This window comes from Melospiza georgiana, chromosome 8 (assembly GCF_028018845.1).
Source record: "Melospiza georgiana isolate bMelGeo1 chromosome 8, bMelGeo1.pri, whole genome shotgun sequence".
Classification (NCBI taxonomy): Eukaryota; Metazoa; Chordata; class Aves; order Passeriformes; family Passerellidae; genus Melospiza; species Melospiza georgiana.
In genome coordinates, this window is record NC_080437.1 from 5,261,399 (window position 1) to 5,282,274 (window position 20,876).

The window sequence follows — 20,876 nt, forward strand, 5'->3', positions numbered from 1 at the left end:
AATTGTTCCCTGGCAGGGTGGGCAGGCCCTGGCACAGGGTGCCCAGAGCAGCTGTGGCTGCCCCTGGATCCCTGGCAGTGCCCAAGGCCAGGCTGGACTTTGGGGCTGGGAGCAGCCTGGGGTGGTGGAAGGTGGGTGGGCTTTGAGGCCACTTCCCACCCAAAACAATCTGGGGTCCTAATTCTGGTGTTTTTCACCACAGATCTGTTGGGTGTCTTTCTGCTCCACCTTGATGGTTTTAGGCATAAGAGTGGCAGACCTGAGACAGCCACAATGAGCTTTGTGTCACTGATGAAGGCACAAAAAAACCCCCAAAAACCAAAAAACTCAAAACAAAACCAAACAAAACCAAAAAAAAAAACTCCTCCGAAACCAAACCAAACAAAAAAAGGAAAAAAAGGAAAAAAAAAGGAAAAAAGGGGAAAAATGGGGGAAAGAAGGGGAAAAAAGAAGGGAAAAGAAGAAGGGAAAAGAAGGAAAATAAGAAAAGGCAATGCAGTGCCAGCCAGGAATGGCATGAAGGCTCCTCTCCCCACCCTGTCACTACTCCAGTTAAAAGCTGAACATTTTAATCAACTATATTCAGGTGGTCCAAACAGAGATTAAAAAAAAAAAAAAACTTTCAAAAGATTCAAAAAGATTCAAAAAAATTCGAAAGATTGAAAAGAAATTTCAAAATCCTGCAGAGGCAACACTAAAAATAAAAAATGTATCAGGCAGAACCAGCATCTTTAGGGGTGCTTCTTCATGATGTCCAGGATTTCGCGGTACAGAACCTCGTTGGCGTCGAGGCCCAGCACGAAGTCCATGTGGTTCCAGTGGGGGATGAGCTTGTGGTGCACCAGGTTCCTGACCTGGGGCAGCAGCAGCGCCGTGTCCCGCGGGTCGGCCAGGCAGTCCCGGCCCGCGTTCCAGATGGCCGTGGGCACCTCCATGTCCTGCACGTCGTAGAACGGGGCCCCGGTCTGGGAGCACAGGGAAAAGGGATTCGCAAAGAGGAGATGGAAAAGGGGCTTCACAAGGAGCAAAGGGAAAAGCGGTGTCACAAGGAGAAGATGGAAAAGGGAGCTTCACAAGGAGGAGTTGGAAAACGGGCTTCACAAAGAGGAGATAGATGGAAAAGTGGCTTCACGAGGAGGAGATGGAAAAGCAGTGTCATAAGGAGGAGGTAGAAAAGGGGCTTCACAAAATGGAGAGGGAAAAGGGGCTGCAGAAGGAGGGGAGGGAAAAGGGGCTTCAAAAAGAGCAGAGGGAACAGTGGATTCAAAAAGAGGAGATGGAAAAGTGGCTTCACAAGGAGCAGATGGAAAAGGGGCTTCAGAAGGAGGAGATGGTGAAGGGGCTTCAAAAGGAGCAGATGAAAAAGTGGTTTGACAAGGAGGAGTGGGAAAAGGGGCTTCACAATGTGGAGATGGAAAAGGAGCTTCACAAGGAAGAGATGCAAAAGGGGCTTCACAAAATGGAGAGGGAAAAGGGATTTCACAAAGAGCAGAGGAAAAGGGATTTGACAAGGAGGAGATGGAGAAGGGGATTCACAATGAGGAGATGGAAAGGGGGCTTCAAAAGGAGCAGATGGAAAAGGGGCTTCACAAGGAGGAGAGGGAAAATCGGCTTCACAAAGTGGAGAGGGAAAAGGGGCTTCACAAAGTGCAGAGGGAAGAGTGGATTCACAAGAGGGAGATGGAAATGTGGCTTAACATGTAGGATATGGAAAAGGGGCTTCAGAAAATGGAGAGGGAAAAGGGGCTTCACAAAGAGGAGATAGATGGAAAAATGGCTTCACAATGAGGAGATGGAAAAGGGGCTTCAAAAGGAGGAGACAGATGGAAAAGGGGCTTCACAAGGAGAAGACAGATGGAAAATGGGCTTCACAAGGAGAAGATAGATGGAAAAGGGACTTGACAACAAGAAGATAAGTGGAAAAGTGGCTTCACAAAGTGGAGGTGGAAAAGGGGCTTGATAAACAGGAGATGGAAAAGGGGCTTCACAAAGTGGAGGTGGAAAAGGGGCTTGACAATGTGGAGAGGGAAAAGGGGCTTCATAAAGAGGAGAGGGAAATGTGGCTTCCCAAGGAGGGGATGGAAAAGGGGCTTCACAAACAGAAGATGGAAAAGGGGCTGCACAAAGGACAGATGGAAAAAGGGCTTCATGAAATGGAGAGGGAAAAGGGGCTTCACAAGGAGGAGATGGAAGAGGGGCTTCACAAAGTGGAGATGGAAAAGGGGCTTCAGAAGGAGGGGATGGATGGAAAAGTGGCTTGACAAGGAGAAGATAGGTGGAAGATGGACAAATGGCTTCACAAGGGGAAGATGGAGAAGGGGCTTCAGAAGGAGGAGAAGAAAAAGGGGCTTCACAAAGTGGAGAGGGAAAAGGGGCTTCACAAGGAGGAGATGGAAAAGCAGTGTCATAAGGAGGAGATGGAAAAGGGCTTCACAAAATGGAGAGGGAAAAGGGGCTGCAAAAGGAGGAGAGGGAAAAGGGGATTCACAAAGTGGAGAGGGAAAAGGGGCTTCACAAGGAGAAGATGGAGAAGGGGCTTCATAAGAGGAGATGAAAAAGGGGCTTCATAAGAGGAGATGGATGGAAAAGGGGCTTCACAAGGAGCAGAGGGTAAAAGGGCTTAAAAAAGAGGAGATGGAGAAGGGGCTTCAAAAGGACCAGATGGAAAAGGGCTTGACAAGGAGGAGAGGGAAAAGCGGCTTCAAAAAAGCTGTTAGATGGAAAAGTGGCTTCACAAGGAGAAGATAGATGGAAAAGGGGCTTCACAAAGTGGAGATGGAAAAAGGGCTTCATAAAGAGGAGAGGGAAAAGGGGCTTCACAAGAGGAGAGTGAAGAGGGACTTCCCGAAGAGGAGATGTTCCTGGAGTGCAACAAACTGTGCACTGTTGCTACTTTTTGGGAAGAGGGGGGAATGAAAACTGGAGCTCCTTTCTTCTAGAAAGGAGAGGAACTACAGTAGAGATGCAGCATAACCTTACATGCTATGATTTAGTGAGGCAATTTAATTAAAATTAATTAGAGAATTGGTTCTGCTGGGCTAGAAATTCTAGTTCTGATTCTACAGATGGTTTGGATAAGAAGGCAGAACTTTGGCTGCCCTGGTTTAGTGCTGTTGGATCATCCTGACCTCCACAGGTCCCTCCCAAAGTTCTTTGTGGTGACACTTCCCCAGCACTTCCTTCAGTGACACCAGGGAGGTGTTTGGAAGCAAGTTTTTTGAAATTAAAACATTTCTGGAGGGTTTGTGTCAGCTCCACACCCTGAGGATTTGCCATGAGGTGATTTGCCAGCAGCATCTCTCGTTACCTGCAGTGTAATTAATCCAGTTAAGAAGCATACTGCTTTCTGAATGATGCATTTTGTTTAAGGAATAAAAAAAGTTCTTTCTTTTTCTTTTTCTTTTTTTTTTTCCTGTTCCAAGGCTTAACCACTATTTCAGAGAAGAAATTTTTCCTAATATTCAGCCCAGTATAACTTGCGACCATTTCCCCTTATCCTATGGAAAGTGGAAAGTCTAATTTAAAGTGTTTTATTCCATCTAAAATATATTTGCAAAATCGAGTTGAGAATGGAAAATGCTGTTGTTCCAAGCAGAGATCCTGACTTCCAGTTTGTGAAGGGAGGAATACATTAAGGGGAGACACAGCAGGCATGGATGGGAAGAGAACAAGGAAAGGGAAGGCCACAGGAAGCACCTCACCTGTCTGTAGTGAAGGCTGTTGTACATGTGCCCCCCATCAAAAGCTCTCAGTGCCCCACCGTGGACTCCCTGCAGCAAATTCAGACGTGCAGTGCTCTGAGTGAAGTCACAGCTCTCTGGGGGTGCACTCAACCCTCAAAAGTCTACCCGCAAAAGTTAGCTTTCATCACTGAACTGGCAGTGACTCACAGGCCTGGCCCTAGGCCCAGCACAAGTAATTATTGTCATGAATTTGGACAAATGGGCAGAGATTATGTTTCTAATGCTTGTGGATAACACCAGGATGGGAAGAAATGAAAATGGTCTGGAAAATGGGTTTAGAACTCTAAGTATTCCTTGTGGGCTGGAGAGTGGGCCTGAAATGGCACGGTCAGAGATGGAAGGAGCCTCTGAGCATCTCTTGTCTAATCGGAACAGGACCAACAGCAATACAAGGTCAAGGTGGCCTCATCCCTCCACTGGGCAGCAGCACTTCAGAAAATGGGATGTGTGCTCTTGCTGCAAACCCCCCAAAGTCCTTTTGGGGTCCTTGAGCAGGAATCCCACACAGGGAAGGAGCTGTGCCCTGAGCACAGCCCGTGGCACACACCTCAGAGAAAGCAAACAGACAATCTACCAAAAATGTGCAAATTTTTAGCTTGGGGAAGAGAAAAGGAGTGCAGCAGAGCACAACTGCCGTGTCAAAGGGCTCTGGTGGTGACTGTTCTCATGCTCACAAAGGGAAGAAGGAGAAATAATCAGCTTTATCAGTAATGAGCTTAATTGGCTGCTGTCCAGATGCCACTAATGGTGGCAGTCTGGTCCAGTGTGACCACTAATGGCACTTGGGCTGCAGGGCTGGGGCTGGTTTGAAACAAGAGCCCTGGGATGTGCCTGCTGTGGCTGCAGGGCCCTCAGCTCCATGACAGATCCACCACTCTGGCTCCAAAACCCGCCGAGTGTTTTATGGAGGGGTGGAAACAAAACCCACCAAAGACCTGGCCGAGGTGTGTCTTGCAGCCAGCAGCACAGCAGGCTGCCCACAAGGGACCAGGGACACTCTGTGGGGCATGGAGGGCGGCTGGGGAGGTTTACCTGCAGCCAGTGGATGATGTTCTGCACGGAGGAGCCCGCCGGGTTGTGCCCCATGTACACATCGAACCGGCTCTGCAAGGACACCAGCACATCCCACATTTCACCTGGCCCTGCAGAACAGGGCATGGCCAAGGCTTTGGCCCTCAGAAGGACCCTCTGCAGGTCCATTCCCACGTACCATGTTTGTGTTCTTCCAGTTGAACCCGAAAATTGAAGCCAGGATGTGCTTGCAGACCTTGGAGCAGGAGCAGAACCTGGAGAGGACCACCTCCCCCAGGGCAGTGTGGGGCAGGAACTCCCTCGTGCCAAAGAGCTCCTGTAAAATCCCAAATCTGCTATCAAATAGGAAGTCTGGTCATGCTTTTCCCCAAAGCACTACTTTACAACTTCTATTTTATCCTCCCATTAAGGTTGCCCATAGTGAAGCCTCCCTTGCACCCCATTAAATGATTCAGCTCCTTGTTTCTTATGGGCATGATCTCCTACATCCATTAATGCTCTTGTGTTAAATGCTAGGGCTCAATTCACAGCCTCTGCATCAGTTTTATTCACCAGAATAATTCATTTTAGGGAGTGAATTCAGGACAGCACTGAAAGGTTCTGCAGTGAGATGTGTTTTCCTTCATAATAAAACAGAGTGCAGAGCTCCCCTCTCTCTAAATGACTTGAAATACTCCATAGATAATCTCACAATCCCCATAAAAAAACCATTTTGGCTGTGCAGAACATAGTGCAGACCAACCTTAAGCCCAGAGTCAGAAAAGACTGAGAGTTTTCTAAATGGGCTCTGAGAAAATATCACCGTGGTCACAGGCGAAAGAGCAATGAACACCTTGATTTTCTGAGCCAGCTCAGGCATAGTGGAAAAAGCTATAAAACCTGGTGGGGGGGGGAAAAAAAAGTAGAAAAAAAAAAAGGTTTAGACTTTTTTAGTCTTTCAAGGCAGTCATGCACATAGTTTAATTTCAGTGAGTAATTTTACTAATCTGAGAGGGGATGTTGACTTCTCGTGCTGCCATCAGCAGGACACACTCACCTATGGTGGTGCCTTGGGAATGGCCAATGTAATAGAGTTGTTTCTGTCCTGTTTTCTGCTCAATGAAGCTGATCATGGCTGGGAGATCATATTTAGCCATCTCATCAAAGCTGCAGAAAGAAGAGGAGATGTCCTGCTGAGAGGGGCAGCATCAGCAAACCACAAAACCAGCAGGAGGACAGGGCCGCCCCACAAAACTCTTCATCCTACTGAGTTTTCACTCAGAATAATTGGATGAGCTTCACTCCAGCCTGGTTCACTCATCCCCCCAGCTGGAGCAGCGTGACCCTGACAGAATTCAGCTGTTTATGAGACCCTAAACCCCCCCCATTTACCTGAAAGCCCAGAACTCATCCTGTGTGGTGGTCAGCACCTGGTGCCTCCTGGACCAGGTGTTCCCTCTGCTGTTTCCTATCCAGACATCGTAGCCAGCATCTGCCAGGATGAAGCCCAGGCTGTTGTTGGCCAAGTTGGCGAGCCAGATGCTGCCTTCTGCAAGGAGACCATGCTGCAGGAGTGCCACGGGCCTCACACCTGCAAGACAGGCAGCATCATGACTCTCCTCATTTTTAATGATGTTTGTCACCTTTTGAAACAGTTTATAAGGTGTTATCCCCATGGCAGCCAAAATCCGTGGAGGTTTGTGTTGGTGTTCCTCTAGATTTCATTTTAAAATTCACCATTATCTTGGACTTTATCCCCAGAATCTCTGGGGGTGTTGGCAGAACTTGGTGTTGGCAGAACTTGGGCTGCCCAGGCAGCTCTGTGGGCAAACGTGGAGGAGCCTGGGGATGTGACAGGAAAAATGCAATTTTCATTTAGATAGAGTGATCTAAATAGGATCTAACCCCCCACAGGACAAGAGGATCCCCCGGGAGAACCAAACCAGTCTGTTCATCCATCAAACGGCAGCAGGAGCACATTTGGGAAAACCCTCTTGCACAAGCCCTGCTATCCCAGTGAGTGCTCAAGGTGTGTGTGTGTGTCCTGTGTGGCATCAGTTTTACCTTGGCACCCAGAATTCCCTTTGCCATGAGGAATTCTGTTCAGCTGAAGGATGTAGCCATCTTCTGTCACCACGTCATACTCCTCGCTGGGGTACCCCCAGAAGGAGATCATTTCACTCTGCAACAAGAAGAAAGCCAATAATTGCCAGAACCCAGGACATCCCTCTGGCTGTCCTGAGCAGCCAAGACCCCTGCCAGGGGGCTCAGAGACCCTGGAACAGAGCCCAAAATGCCTGTGTGGTTTTGATTATGACCCATGGAGCAAGGTACCGACCGTAGATGAAGATCTGCAAGCCACACAAATTAAGTAGAATGACAGTGAATTTATCATGGGGTAAAAAAGTAGATTTTGGGGTTTTTAGAATGGAGGTTCAGGGGGGCAAGATGGAGGGATCTGGGTGTGTCCAGCCTTTCTCCTTCTTCTTCTTGGCCTCCATCTTCTGCTGTGATGGTGGCACTTTTAGATTGGTTTAGAGTGGAAGCTCAGAGTCTAACATAGGTGATAGGTATTGGGAAGTAATTGTAAACCTTGTATCTGTAGTTTTTAGTATAAAAAGATAACACCACCCCAGGGGCAGGCAGAGTGTCTCTGACTGTCTTGCTGAGCAGACCTCAGCTGGACAGCAGGAAATATTTTATAGATACGAAACAATAAACAACCTTTGGACCGAGAACTGAAGAGTTCTGATTCCTTCTTCAAGTGCCAGGCTGGGAAAAGAGACTTTCTAACACATCTCAGGGTCACTGTGACCAGCAAGAGGCCCCGAGAAATAATTGTTGCAGTAATGTAGAAAAATCGTAGAGAAAGGCTCCATGAAATCAAGCCTGCTCTCCTGGAATCAGTGGCTGGCCTGGTCAAAGCCAGCATTGTGCAAGTGCCCATGGGAAAGCAATCCTGGTGTGAGCAGTTAATGAACAAAACAAGCTATTCTTACGTAAAAAACAAATTCCACCTGTAAAAACTGTTTTTACACTGCTAGATAGAAAAATTAAAACTATCACTCACAAACTTCCCTGCACTTAGACACTGAGAGTTTGAGTGACCAGTCAATACAGAATAACAATTTGTTAATAACCAATAAAAGCAATAATTGGCAAGAAAGCTCCTGACCAATTGGTGTCCCACACAAGGTCTGTAAAACTGTATAAAAGGAATTATATCCATAAAGAATAGCCTTTTTCCCACCATGAGGAAAATGGAGTCATATATGATTTATTCCTATAAGTAATAACGTTTTCAAGGCTCCTGCGAGGAAATCCCTGAATGTGATATTTCACTGTAATTTTTTAAATGGTGGCTGTTTCCTGGACACTTCCCACCTCCTCTCCAACGCCATCATACTCACAATGTTCATCCTTGCCTCTGGATTCTTGGGATATGGGGAATTCAACAAGCATTCCCCGGCTGCCATCCCATGGAGCACGGAGAGCAGAGCCAGAGCCAGCCACATCCTCGCTGCGCCTGGAACAACACAGCCACACACTCAGTGCCAGGGGGAGCAGGGCAGGGAAACACCCCAGGTGGGACCCAGCCTCAGCCTGGCGCCCTGGGTGACCATCAGAAGCATTAATGAACACGGGGTGGCCCAGGGAGCACATCTCAGCAGGGATAATTCCAGGGAGGTGGGACAGACTTTCAGGAATTCCTGTAAGAGGTGAGGCAGCAAACCTTGTGGTGCTGTACGCGCCACTGGGAACTGCAAAGGATTAAAATCACAGAATCACAGAATGGTTTGGGCTCATTCCAGCCCCCTGAGGTTGCTCAGACCTCAATAAAATTGAGCCATTCCAATACACAGAGGATGTCGGGTGTTGTATGTCCTGTCAGCGACCATGCAGTGCCACTGCTCCAGTCTCCCTTCCAGCAAAGGGACAGCTCTGTCCCATCACCCTGCTGTCTGCAGCACCTGTTAACACTCCAAACCCCAGGAGGGACAGAGAGGATGAATAAATTTCAGCACTTCCTTCCCTCCTTAAAAAGAAATAAAATAATGAGAAGAAAATCTGTAACTGCTTGCCCTTCTCCTTGAGCACGGTGTAAAAGACAAGAATTGGTTACATTTCATTCAGAGAAGGACATTTTGGAGTGCAAATCTATATGCAAAATGGGGAGAGATGTATCTTCCAGCAGATCTAGACATCCCTTAGTGATACTGGATTTAACACAGCTTAAAAAACCCCTCATTCAATGTGCTGGAGAGTGCAGCTGCCACAGGAGCAGGCTTTGCACGCAGTTATGGGCAGGAGGCATCACAGACAGGCACTGAAAGCTCTGGCCAGCATTGCTCCCTCCAACAACCACAACATTGGACACCACAAGAAAAATTGGGCTGGAGCAGCCTCTAGAACTGAGCCAGCAAATGAGATTTAGGTGCCCTGTTCTGAGGGCTGGAAGTGCCATGAGTGGTAAGTGCTGTTCACAGGCAAGTTTAGAATGCTTTTCCCTGTCCAGGGGACCTGTCCACTGTCCTTTCCCCTGTCCAGGCTCTAGCCATGCTTTCCCCACACTCACCTGTCCAGAAGTGAAGGCAGCCAGCCCAGCTGAGAGGTGGCACAGCTCCTGCAGGAGGTGACAGGGATGTGTCAGCCCCTGGAGAGGATGGGCAGAGCAGGGAGAGATGCCCGGCCTGGAGGAGATGGAGATGTGGCAGTGCCACAGGATGGGTTCTGTCCCCTGGCTGGGGCACAGAGACAGCCCTATTTGAACTGGCTGCAGGGTGGGGTGGCAAGTGTAAACACCCTGGGATGCAGGGCATATTCATCATTAGGTAACAGCACAGTTTAGAAAGTGCAATTCCCCAGAATTTGTTTGTGGAGGCCGGTTAAATATTGTTTAGGCAGAGTTTGGAGGTGATTTCCATTGAGTGGCTTAATTGGTGTTGCTGAAGAAAGTTTCCAGCACCCCATTTCAGTGGTGGTTTTATTTATTTGTTACGAGACATAATTAGGTTATTGATTTCCTGTGGCTGTGGTGTAGAAATGAAATGATGATGCTTCTTGTTATACAAAGGTGCCACATGTGAGATGGAGATTAAATCCCAGGCAACAGACTGAAAACATCTGTTCTGAGTCGGGCTGGGATGGAGCTCCCTTTGCTCAGGGATGGGCCCCTGCCCAGCTGCCATAGCAACACTCCATACCTTGTCTATCCCGACCCAGTTTTCCACTTCTGCTCTCCCAGTTCCCTCCACCTGCCCCACTTTGGGCTGGGGATGGAGCTGTGCCAGCCCACCACAACATCCCTGCTCCTCACACCCTTGCAGGAAGGTATGAGGAGCACCTGAGTGCCCGGTCCTGCCCACAGGGAGAGTTCGCCCAGGGCTGGGGCTGCCTCCTGCCCTTCTTTCCTAGATTGTTTTGCTGTGGGAATCGCGGTGAAAGGTCAGTAGGGGAAGGTGTCTCCTGTCTGTCAGCCTGGAACGGGCCCGAGAGGTGTCCAACTAGGTCTGTCAGTTTGTCCCACTTCTATAAACACACACTAGAGCAGGGGTTTGTCATTTAGAGGTTTGGAGGTGAAGGGTTGTCACAGACATCTTTTATGAAAAATCCTTTCCTTAGGATTTTTCCTCCTGAGAAGCTGAGAGGCCTCAGGAACAAAATGTAAACATTGATTATCTGCTGCTGTGGAATGCAACAGGTGCATCTGTGATTGGCCCATGTTGGTTATTTCTAATTAATGACCAATCACAGCCAAGCTGGCTCAGACAGTCTGAGCCACAAGCCTTTGCTTTCATTCCTTCCTATTCTATTCTTAGCCAGCCTTCTGATGAAATCCTTTCTTCTCTTCTTTTAGAATAGTTTTAATGTAATATATATCATAAAATAATAAATCAATCCTTCTGAAACATGGAGTCAGATCCTCATCTCTTCCCTCATCCTGAGACCCCTGTGAACACAAAGGATGACTTTGGTTTTGGGGTACTGAAGCTGAGTAAGACATCTCTGGCTTCCACCTCCTGAGGAAACAGAACTTGGAAATTTGCACTACAGGGAAAGGGCAGAGCAGCTCTGGCCACACTCATCTGGAGGCACTGGAAGGGGCAAGATGAAGGCTGTACCCAAAACAGTCCTGCAGCACTTGGAGAGAACATTGCCACAGCTCTTATAAGATGCTCCAGCCTCTTGAGAGTCATGTGCAGCTCCTGCTGAAGCACCACCACTGCAGAAACTGGATGAGATTGATGCCTCAGGTTTAGCTTGTATAGTTTTTAAATTCTGTGCTGCTTTAGAGAGTAAGTCCAGGCTTCACATTGAGGGATGGTGAGCTCTGTGCACAGAGCAGGGAGAAAAAACAATTCCTTCTCTAGCTGGGGACCAAGGACAAATGATCCAAACCTCAGGCCCAAGAGCACAAACAACAGTGGAATGAAGAGAGAAAAACAAGAAGGATGGGACTGCATAACGTGAAATTATAATTGGACAATTAACTCCAATATGCAAATGGAGCAGAACTGATCAAAGTGACACACCCCATGACCTGGTGTCCATTTTGTGCCCATTTTGGTTCACCTTGGGTGCAGCCCTGGCTGGGCTCTTGTGCTGCCCAAGGTGGATCCATGGAGGAGATCCTTTTAATAAATCCCTACTTTATTCTTTAACTGTCTGGCCTCTGTTCTAGCTCAGCCTTCACAAGATATAAGGATCAAGGAGAGCCCCTCAAACATCCCTGCATGGCCAGACCCAGCAAACTCAGCTCCATCCACCTCCTGCTGCAGGTCACCGACAGCTCCTCAGCCTCTGTGGAGCTCACCATCCTCACATCCCCCTCACCAGGCATTCCACACTGGACACAGCATCCAGATGTCACCTCCCCTGGCAGGGCTGACACCAGCCTGGTGGCCCTTGCCCTCTCCTGTGGCCCAGGCTGGGGTTCTCCATCCTTGCAGGGCGAGCACACTGCTGGCTCGTGCCCAGGGTGGTGCCTGCCGCCCTGCCCAGCTCCTTTCCAGTAAGGCTGTTGTGCCACAGCTCCTAATCTGTGTCCTCATCCAGGGCCACCTGCCACCAGCACATACTTGAGGTGGGTGTTTGGCCCGAGAGCAGGAACGTGTCACACATCCAGGGCCACCTGCCACCCAGCTCCTGCAGCCCTCTCTTGCACCACCCCTGCTTTCCTTGCTGCCAGTCCCCACCTGCTCATCAGGTGAGCACGGAGCTTTTTCCATTGCAGTGGAAACTTCAGCACTACCCATCATGCTCAAGTTTAAATCATGGAGTTTTCTACAAAATTACTGCCAGGGATTCTGTCTGAATTCTTGGTGTTCCTCTTTTTAGCGTAATAATGTCTTAATACTGTTCTGAGTCTAACAGGTGTTAGAAAGGATTTAAAGGAGATGATGGGGAAGGGTTTGGAGGGTCACACAGGGGCTGGCTGAGGTCATTTGGTTTGTTCAGCTGAAGCAGAACACGCTGAGATCCGACCTCACCGAGGGCTGCAGCTTCTTCTCTCTGGGACAGGGACGAGGGAAAGGCTGGAGCTGGGCCAGGGGATGTTTAGGTTGGATTTCAGGGCAAGGTTCTTCCCCTAGAGGTGCTGGGACTGCCCAGGCTCCCCAGGGAATGGGCACAGCCCTGAGGCTGCCGGAGCTCCAGCAGGGTGGGATTGTTGGGGTGACCAGGAGCTGGACCGCTGAGCCCTGTGGGTCCCTTCCAGCTCGGGATATTCCATGGTTCTGTGACTCTGTGACTGCTTTCCTGCCTGCTTCCACATCTGAGAGACCCTGCTGAGCTGGCAGTGACAATCCAGGTGACCCCTCAGAGCCACCAACCATTCCCAAGCACATCTCCCACACAGAACCATCCTGTGGCCAGTGGGCCAGGTATTGATGAGGTTTGAGAAATCTCTGTGGTGACAAATGGTGGTGGCAATCCCCTGCCCAGCCAGGCAGAAGTGCAACCCCACGGGTCCTCTGAGGAGAAACAGCATTCTGAATGATATGTACATTTAATTAATATGTAGAATTAGCAAACAAAAAAAAGTATAATTAAAAATATCTTTAAATTACTAAATCTGCTCCTGCTTTCACCTTTATAGCTTCCACATCAAAAAGTCAGGCTTCAGTTATAAAGTGGATTTCAGTGAGAGAACCTCTTTAAAGAAAACAACCCATAATGATGAAAGACATAACCAAATTTCAACCAATAAAACAGCCCTTCCTGGGCCTGCAAGCAGAGATATTTTAGACCATTTAGAAAAGGAAGCGTTAGTGAACAAGTTCTTGTATTGAAGTGACATGTGACACATAAATGTCTCACATTTAGTAGAGAAGAAATGGAAACTAAACTGGAGGGAGGGAACAGGACAAGGTGCCAACCCTGCAAGAGGTGCTGAGGAGGGGACACAAATCCTGAGGCTTCTTTTTGGGAGGTAACTGTGGAGAAGAGAAAACCTCCCACAAATGGGAACCCACACCTGTAAACTCTCACAGGTTGGATGCTCAGTTATACAGTATTTTATTTATTTTTCTTTAAAGAAGTGCCAAACTGAGCACATCTCCTCCATGAAGGCCCCATAACACATGGGGAGGGGAGGCTCCCACCTCTCTCCAGGAAAAGCCTATTTAACAACACTGTCACTCTGACTTTTTAAGATTTTCTAAGCCTCCCGATGTTTTACATTTTTGTAACAAACTTTCTGACACACTTCATGTAAATAACTTATTATTTTGCATTATTTTATGGAACAGAAAAATTTAATAAACTGTCAGTTCGTCCAGTGTCATTGGAGAGATGCCACTTTCACCCTCCAATCCACTGTCACTTTTAGAAATCTGTAAATGTTGGAGTCAGAAATTAAAAAGTCTCTTTTACCTTTGTGAAAAATGTGTATTTTATGATTGGCTTTTTGCAAATATTAAAATGAATATTATATGTGTTGTGTTAGAAAGCAATGCTGTATTAATTCTCTTAAGTAGTGTGGTAAATATAGTTTTAGGTTGTAACAAAATGTTAAAATAGAAATTATGCTGTGTAGGATGCTTTTATAAAGAAAGGACTGGCAGCAAGATAGCAGCTACAGGACACCTGAATCTTTCAGAGAAAAATAATTTTTTGCTCCATTATCAGGAGAGACGAACTTCTTCCTGCTTCGAAGGAGCTGTCAGGATTCAGAGGCAGAAGCTGACACTGCCCAGACAGAATCCTGTGTTTGAATGGAATTTATGCATCATGGATGAGGTGTAGGAATATGCAACAGGCTGTTGCTTTTAAGGGTTAATCCTCTGTTAACGTGGGTCCTTTTACAGGCTTATTTTGCCCAGAAAAAGGTACCCGGATGTCCGTAACTCTGTTTCTATTGTCTCATATCGTCCTAATTCAAATTATGCAAATTATTATTACTCTAATTGTATTACTAATTTTTATAGCTCTTTTATTGCTATTAAATTTTTAAAATTTTAAAAAGAAGTGATTTTTCGCACCTTGAGAAGAGCAGCGTGCGCGCTGTGTCGCGTTGTTTCGTGTCACAGCGCCTGCCCTGAGGTCGGCTCGGAGCTCCCTCTGGAGAGGAGCATCCCCAGCCCTGCGGCGCCTCACGCCTCTCTGCTGATAACACCTGTGCCAAAAGTGTCGCCTCCTGGTGTCCCCCATTCCACAGCCATCCTGTCACACGGTTTCTGGAGCATCTCCTCCCAGCCCCGCAGCTGGGCAAGGGGAGCAGCCCGGATCCTCCCCGTTTGCTGCCCACTCTCGGGGCTCTGGGGACGGGAGGATGTTTTCCTGGGGCAGTGTCACCACGCAGTGTCACCGCACAGTATCACCACGCGGTGTCACCACGCAGTGTCACCACCCCCCAGCCCTGTTCGCTCCGGGCACAGCGCCCCGCTTTCCTCACAGCCAGGCGTTGGGGGCGATCCAGCAGCACCTTCTGGAAGGTGCCACCACCCCCCAGTTCCTTCGGGGTGGCACCTCCAGGTGGGCAGGGATTGTCACACACAGGGGTGTGTGTGACATAGGTGTGTGTGTGACACAGGGCAGTGTGACACTGGGGTGTGTGACACAGGGGCGTCTGTGTGTGTATAGGTGTGTGTGACACAGGGGTGTGTGTAACACAGGTGTGTGTGACACAGGTGTGTGTGTGACACAGGGGTGTGTGTGTGACACGGGTGTGTGTGTGACACGGGTGTGTGTGTGTGTGACACGGGTGTGTGTGTAACACAGGTGTATGTGACACAGGTGTGTGTGTGACACGGATGTGTGTGTGACACGGGTGTGTGTGTAACACAGGTGTATGTGACACAGGGCAGTGTGACACTGGGGTGTGTGACACAGGGGCGTCTGTGTGTGTATAGGTGTGTGTGACACAGGGGTGTGTGTGACACAGGGGTGTGTGACATAGGTGTGTGTGACACAGGGGTGTGTGGCATAGGTGTGTGTGTGACACAGGGCAGTGTGACACTGGGGTGTGTGACACAGGGGCGTCTGTGTGTGTATAGGTGTGTGTGACACAGGGGTGTGTGTGACACGGGTGTGTGTGTAACACGGGTGTGTGTGACACAGGTGTGTGTGTGACACGAGTGTGTGTGACACGGGTGTGTGTGTGACACAGGGGTGTGTGACACTGGGGTGTGTGACACGGGTGTGTGTGTGACACGGGTGTGTGTGGCACAGGTGTGTGTATAACACGGGTGTGTGTGACACAGGGGTGTGTGTGACACAGGGGTGTGTGACACTGGGGTGTGTGACACGGGTGTGTGTGTGACACGGGTGTGTGTGGCACAGGTGTGTGTATAACACGGGTGTGTGTGACACAGGGGTGTGTGACACAAGTGTGTGTGACACAGGTGTGTGTGTGACACAGGGGTGTGTGACACGGGTGTGTGTGACACAGGGGTGTGTGTGTAACACAGGGGTGTGTGACACAGGTGTGTGTGACACGGGTGTGTGTGTGACACAGGGGTGTGTGTGTAACACAGGTGTGTGTGACACAGGGGTGTGTGTGACACAGGGGTGTGTGACACAGGTGTGTGTGACACGGGTGTGTGTGACACACGGGTGTGTGACAGAGGGGTGTGTGTGACACAGGTGTGTGTGACACAGGGGTGTGTGTAACAGGGGTGTGTGTGACACAGGGGTGTGTGACACGGCTGTGTGTGTGACACAGGTGTGTGTGACACAGGGGTGTGTGACACAGGTGTGTGTGACACAGGTGTGTGTGTGACACAGGTGTGTGTATAACACGGGTGTGTGCGACACAGGGGTGTGTGACACAGGTGTGTGTGACACGGCTGTGTGTGTGACACAGGTGTGTGTAACACGGGTGTGTGTGACACAGGTGTATGTGTGACACAGGTGTGTGTATAACACGGGTGTGTGCGACACAGGGGTGTGTGACACAGGTGTGTGTGTGACACAGGTGTGTGTGTAACACGGGTCTGTGTGACACGGGTGTGTGTGTGACACGGGTGTGTGTGACACAGGGGTGTGTGACACGGGTGTGTGTGTAACACGGGTGTGTGTGACACAGGTGTGTGTGTGACACGGGTGTGTGACACACGGGTGTGTGTGACACGGGTGTGTGTGACAGAGGGGTGTGTGTGACACAGGGGTGTGTGTAACACAGGTGTGTGTGACACGGGTGTGTGTAACACAGGTGTGTGTGTGACACAGGTGTGTGTGTGACACAGGGGTGTGTGACACAAGGCAGTGTGACACTGGTGTGTGGGACACAGGGGCGTCTGTGTGTGTATAGGTGTGTGTGACACAGGTGTGTGTGACACAGGTGTGTGTGTGACACGGGTGTGTGTGACACTGGAGTGTGTGTGTAGCACAGGTGTGTGTGACACAGGTGTGTGTGTGACACGGGTGTGTGTGACAGGGGTGTGTGTGACACTGGAGTGTTTGTGTAGCACAGGTGTGTGTGACACAGGTGTGTGTGTGACACGGGTGTGTGTGTGACACAGGTGTGTGTGTGACACAGGGGTGCATGACACAGGTGAGTGTGACACAGGGGCGTCTCTCTGTGTATAGGTGTGTGTGACACGGGTGTGTGTGACACAGGTGTGTGTAACACAGGGCAGTGTGACACAGGTGTGTGTGACACAGGGGCGTCTGTGTGTGTATAGGTGTGTGTGACACGGGTGTGTGTGACACAGGTGTGTGTTTGACACAGGTGTGTGTGTGACACAGGGGTGTGTGTGACACAGGGGTGTGTGACACAGGGGTGTGTGACAGAGGGGTGTGTGTGACACAGGGGTGTGTGACAGGTGTGTGTGTGACACAGGTGTGTGTGACACAGGGGTGTGTGTGACACAGGGGTGTGTGTGACACGGGTGTGTGCGACACAGGGGTGTGTGACACAGGTGTGTGTGTGACACGGGTGTGTGTGTAACACGGGTGTGTGTGACACGGGTGTGTGACACAGGGGTGTGTGTGACACGGGTGTGTGTGACATGGGTGTGTGTGACACAGGTGTGTGTGTGACACAGGTGTGTGTGACACGGGTGTGTGTGACACAGGGGTGTGTGTGACACAGGTGTGTGTGTAACACAGGGGTGTGTTACACAGGGGTGTGTGACACAGAGGTGTGTGTGACACGGGTGTGTGTGTGACACGGGTGTGTGACACAGAGGTGTGTGACACAGGTGTGTGTGTGACACGGGTGTGTTACACAGGGGTGTGTGACACAGGTGTGTGTGTGACACAGGTGTGTGTGACACAGGGGTGTGTGACACAGGGGTGTGTGTGACACAGGGGTGTGTGACACAGGTGTGTGTGACACGGGTGTGTGTGTGACACGGGTGTGTGTGACACAGGTGTGTGTGTGACACGGGTGTATGTGTGTGACACGGGTGTGTGTGACACAGGGGTGTGTGACACAGAGGTGTCTGCATGTGTATAGGTGTGTGCACCAGGCAGGCTCGCACGTACGGGCCTGGTGCGTGCGTACAGGTGTGGTTGCGTGTGTACAGGTGTGCACATACAGGTGTGTGCCCAACCCAGCTGTGCCCATACAGAAGTGTCAGTGCAGATGTGTGCCCAGGTGTGTACACCCAGCGCAGCTGTGTCCATACAGAGGTGTCAGTCCAGATGTGTGCCCAGCACAGATGTGTCTGTACAGAGGTGCGCGCCCGGTCCCGGTCCAGGTGTCTCAGCGGTTTCCCGCGCGCACCGGCACCGCCTGTGGGCGTGGCCTTTCCTCGCTCCGCCCATGGGCGTGGCTCGCACCGGGGACGCGCAGCCGCGCAGAGGCCCCGCCCACCGCGGGGCGTGTCCTGGGGGCGTGTCCTTGTCCGTGTCCGGGGCGTGTCCTGGGGGCGTGTCCGTGTCCGTGTCCGGGGCGTGTCCTGGGGCGTGCCCGTGTCCCTGTCCGTGTCCGGGGCGTGCCGGTGCCGCTGTCGCTGTCGGTGTCCGGTGCCGGTGCCGGCCATGGCGCGGGTGCTGGTGGTGGGCGCGGGGCTGACGGGCGCGGCGGGCGCGGCGCTGCTGCGCGGGGCCCCGCGGGGACAGCTGGCCGTGTGGGACAAGGCGCGGGGCGCAGGTGGGTCCGGCGGGCCGGGGCTGGGAGGGAAACCGGGCCTGGCGTGTCTGGTGTGGTGTCATGTGTGGTGTGGTGTGTGTCGCGTGTGTCGCGGCGGTCTGTGACCCGCTGTCGCGCAGGGGGCCGCATGAGCACGACCCGCTCCGATCACGGCAGCGCCGACCTGGGCGCGCAGTTCGTCACCTGCGAGCCGGAGCTGGCGGGGCCGCGGCTCAGGTGAGACCCGCCCCATCCCATCCCATCCCATCCCATCCCATCCCATCCCATCCCATCCCATCCCATCCCATCCCATCCCATCCCATCCCATCCCATCCCATCCCATCCCATCCCATCCCATCCCTCCTCCATCTCGCCCTCATCCCGCTCCATTCCGTCCCCCTCCCATCCCCATCCCGCCCCATCCATCCCGCCCTATCCTGCTTCATCCCGCCCCATCCATCCCGCCCCATCCATTCCTCCCTATCCCGCTCCATCCCGCTCCATCCCGCCCCCATTCCGCCCCATCTATCCCGCCCCCATCTCGCTCCATCCCACTCCATCCATCCCACTCCATCCATCCTCATCCCGCCCCATCCACCCCGCCCCATCCATCCCGCCCCCATCCCTCCTCCATCCCGCCCCCATCCCATCCTCATCCCGCCCCATCTCGCCCCATCCATCCCGCCCTATCCCGCCTCCATCCCGCCCCTATCCCGCCCCCATCCCGCCCCCAGCCCTTCGTTCCGCCTCCATCCCGCCCATCCCGCGGTGTCGCCGGGGTTGGTGGCCCGTGGGGACACTTAGGGGCCCCGCTGCTGGTGCACAGCTGCTTTAACCCCCGTCATACCCAGACCCCCGCAGCCGCTCACTCTCTGCCCTCCCTGCGGGATTTAGGGCAGGAATGCAGGGGTGAAAACCGGGAAACTTCGCGTGGGTTGGGATGAAAGGTGTAGGGGTACCGTGGGGAAGGGGACGGAGGTGTTGCAGCGCTCTGAAAATGCAGAATTTTGCCTGGAAAGCAGCGAAAAGGCAGGAAAGCAGCGTTTCAGGCACCTGGAATACTCCTGCGCTCCTCAGTGGCTTTGGAGTTCGTGGTGATGTTAAGAGATTTAGGGAACCGCTGTGTATTCCTCTGCCTCCGGGTCTAGCTGCTGAAAGTTCCATCACAGATAGCTTTGCTGTCAGGTAAAAGGCCAGGCCCAATGCAGTTAGCAAGGTAATTTGTTTTTTTTATTGCTGCATTTATGCATAACCTGCCTTGAAACGCAGCCTGTTAAAATTCAGGCTGGTCTTAACTTCGACTGTGAGAAACGGAGCCAGTTTTCACGTGTATTTCCGTGCATTCACCTGTGCGTGTCTCAACCCATTTCCTTGCGGATTTCTCAATCCATTTCCTTGTGGATTTGTCCCTTTCTAGCTTCTACGAGGAGCTTGTCACCCACGGCATCCTGAAGCCACTGACGGCTCCCGTGGAGGGACTGGTGGAGAGAGAAGGCTCCCGCAATTTCGTGGCACCCCAGGGCATCTCCTCGGTTGTCAAGTACTACTTGGAGCAGTCAGGTAATGCCTTTGGGTGCCCTCGTGTGAAGGGAAAGGTTTTAATGGCTGTGTTTTTGGCGGTGCCTTTGGAATTTACATCCCTGATGAGGATGTTTGTGTTCCTGGTTGGTTTATGTGTGTCTGGAAGTCGCTTGGGTGGATGAATGTGTCTGTGAGCTCGGTGAATTTCTATATCCTGCAGGTATAAAAGTCTTTATGCAAATAGAACATCTGATGTGTAACTGGGGGCAAAAGGGTGAGCAACACCCTGTGTTTTGGGGGAAGGATGTGAGCCTGCTGGGTGGAGCAGGAAAATGAGTTTAAACTTTCTAACTACTACCTTGGATGGAAAATGAGTTAAAACTTTCTAACTACTACCTTAGATGTCATGTGCCACAACCACATGTACAGTTCAATGACTAATTTAACCCTGTTTAGCAAAGTTTGAGCCATGAGAGCAGTCAAACTGTGATCCCTTTATGCAATTGTTTTAATTTTTATTTTTAATCAGCTGATTGTTTTAAAACCCTGATCTTGCAAATAATTAGCTATAATCGCAGTGGGAAGCCATTCCCCCTTGTGCCCCTTGCAATAACTCTCTCTGTGTGCATTTTCCCTGTGGAATTCCCTGCTCTGAGGTATTTATCTGCTGCTTTTTCCCCCATCCAGGTGCAGACGTGTCCTATGAGCAGCACGTAACTCACATTTCCCTGCGGGATGGCAGGTGGGAAGTCTCCAGGAAAGCTGGGCCCCCGGAGCAGTTTGATGTGGTAATTCTCACCATGCCTGTCCCACAGATTCTCCAGCTGCAGGGTGACATTGTCAACAGTAAGTTCAGCCCTCAGCATGGCAGGTGTTGAATTTAAAATAGCATCTGAGCATCTTGTGAAGCAAAAAAATAACACTCAGCAGTCTGAGCTGCTTAACTATTCCGTCAGGACAGGCTGGAGAATGATAAGAGGTGGGTAATTTCAAGGCCATGTATGTAACACTTTGACAGCATAAAATATCTAAATGGATGGGTCAGTTTTGAATCTGATCTTTGATTTTTTTTGCTGACTTCT

At 50.7% G+C, this 20,876-nt stretch overlaps 2 protein-coding genes across 3 annotated transcripts in view; one reads left to right on the forward strand and one right to left on the reverse strand.

Moving 5' to 3' along the window:
* Nucleotides 1-731: 731 nt before the first annotated feature.
* Nucleotides 732-8,269, reverse strand: LOC131086248 (lipase member K-like). The gene is made up of 9 exons (XM_058029179.1): nt 8,165-8,269; nt 6,819-6,936; nt 6,147-6,345; nt 5,812-5,921; nt 5,518-5,654; nt 4,954-5,091; nt 4,776-4,847; nt 3,702-3,770; nt 732-965 (listed from the first exon to the last, which is right to left on the reverse strand). Exons 1-9 carry the CDS (start codon nt 8,267-8,269, stop codon nt 732-734), a joined length of 1,182 nt encoding a protein of 393 aa, XP_057885162.1.
* A 9,913-nt stretch (nt 8,270-18,182) lies between these two features.
* RNLS (renalase, FAD dependent amine oxidase) overlaps nt 18,183-20,876 on the forward strand; it is a 58,713-nt gene continuing 56,019 nt past the window's right edge. The window contains exons 1-4 of one of the 2 annotated variants that reach the window (XM_058029439.1): nt 18,183-18,294; nt 18,414-18,510; nt 19,691-19,833; nt 20,482-20,640. In XM_058029439.1, coding sequence (XP_057885422.1) covers nt 18,183-18,294; nt 18,414-18,510; nt 19,691-19,833; nt 20,482-20,640 — 511 coding nt within the window. Of the gene's footprint in view, nt 18,295-18,413; nt 18,511-19,401; nt 19,490-19,690; nt 19,834-20,481; nt 20,641-20,876 lie in introns of those variants that run through there. The other variant, XM_058029440.1, reaches the window with a different exon arrangement.

Excerpts from the sequence above, each read along its gene's own strand:
- LOC131086248 (XM_058029179.1), bottom strand. The coding sequence starts at position 8,269 with ATGTGGCTGGCTCTGGCTCTGCTCTCCGTGCTCCATGGGATGGCAGCC. Across the intron at positions 6,346-6,818 it reads AGGGAATTCTGGGTGCCAAG|GTGTGAGGCCCGTGGCACTC; the intron begins GTAAAACTGATG and ends CCTGTCTTGCAG. Across the intron at positions 966-3,701 it reads ACAGCCTTCACTACAGACAG|ACCGGGGCCCCGTTCTACGA; the intron begins GTGAGGTGCTTC and ends CTGTGCTCCCAG.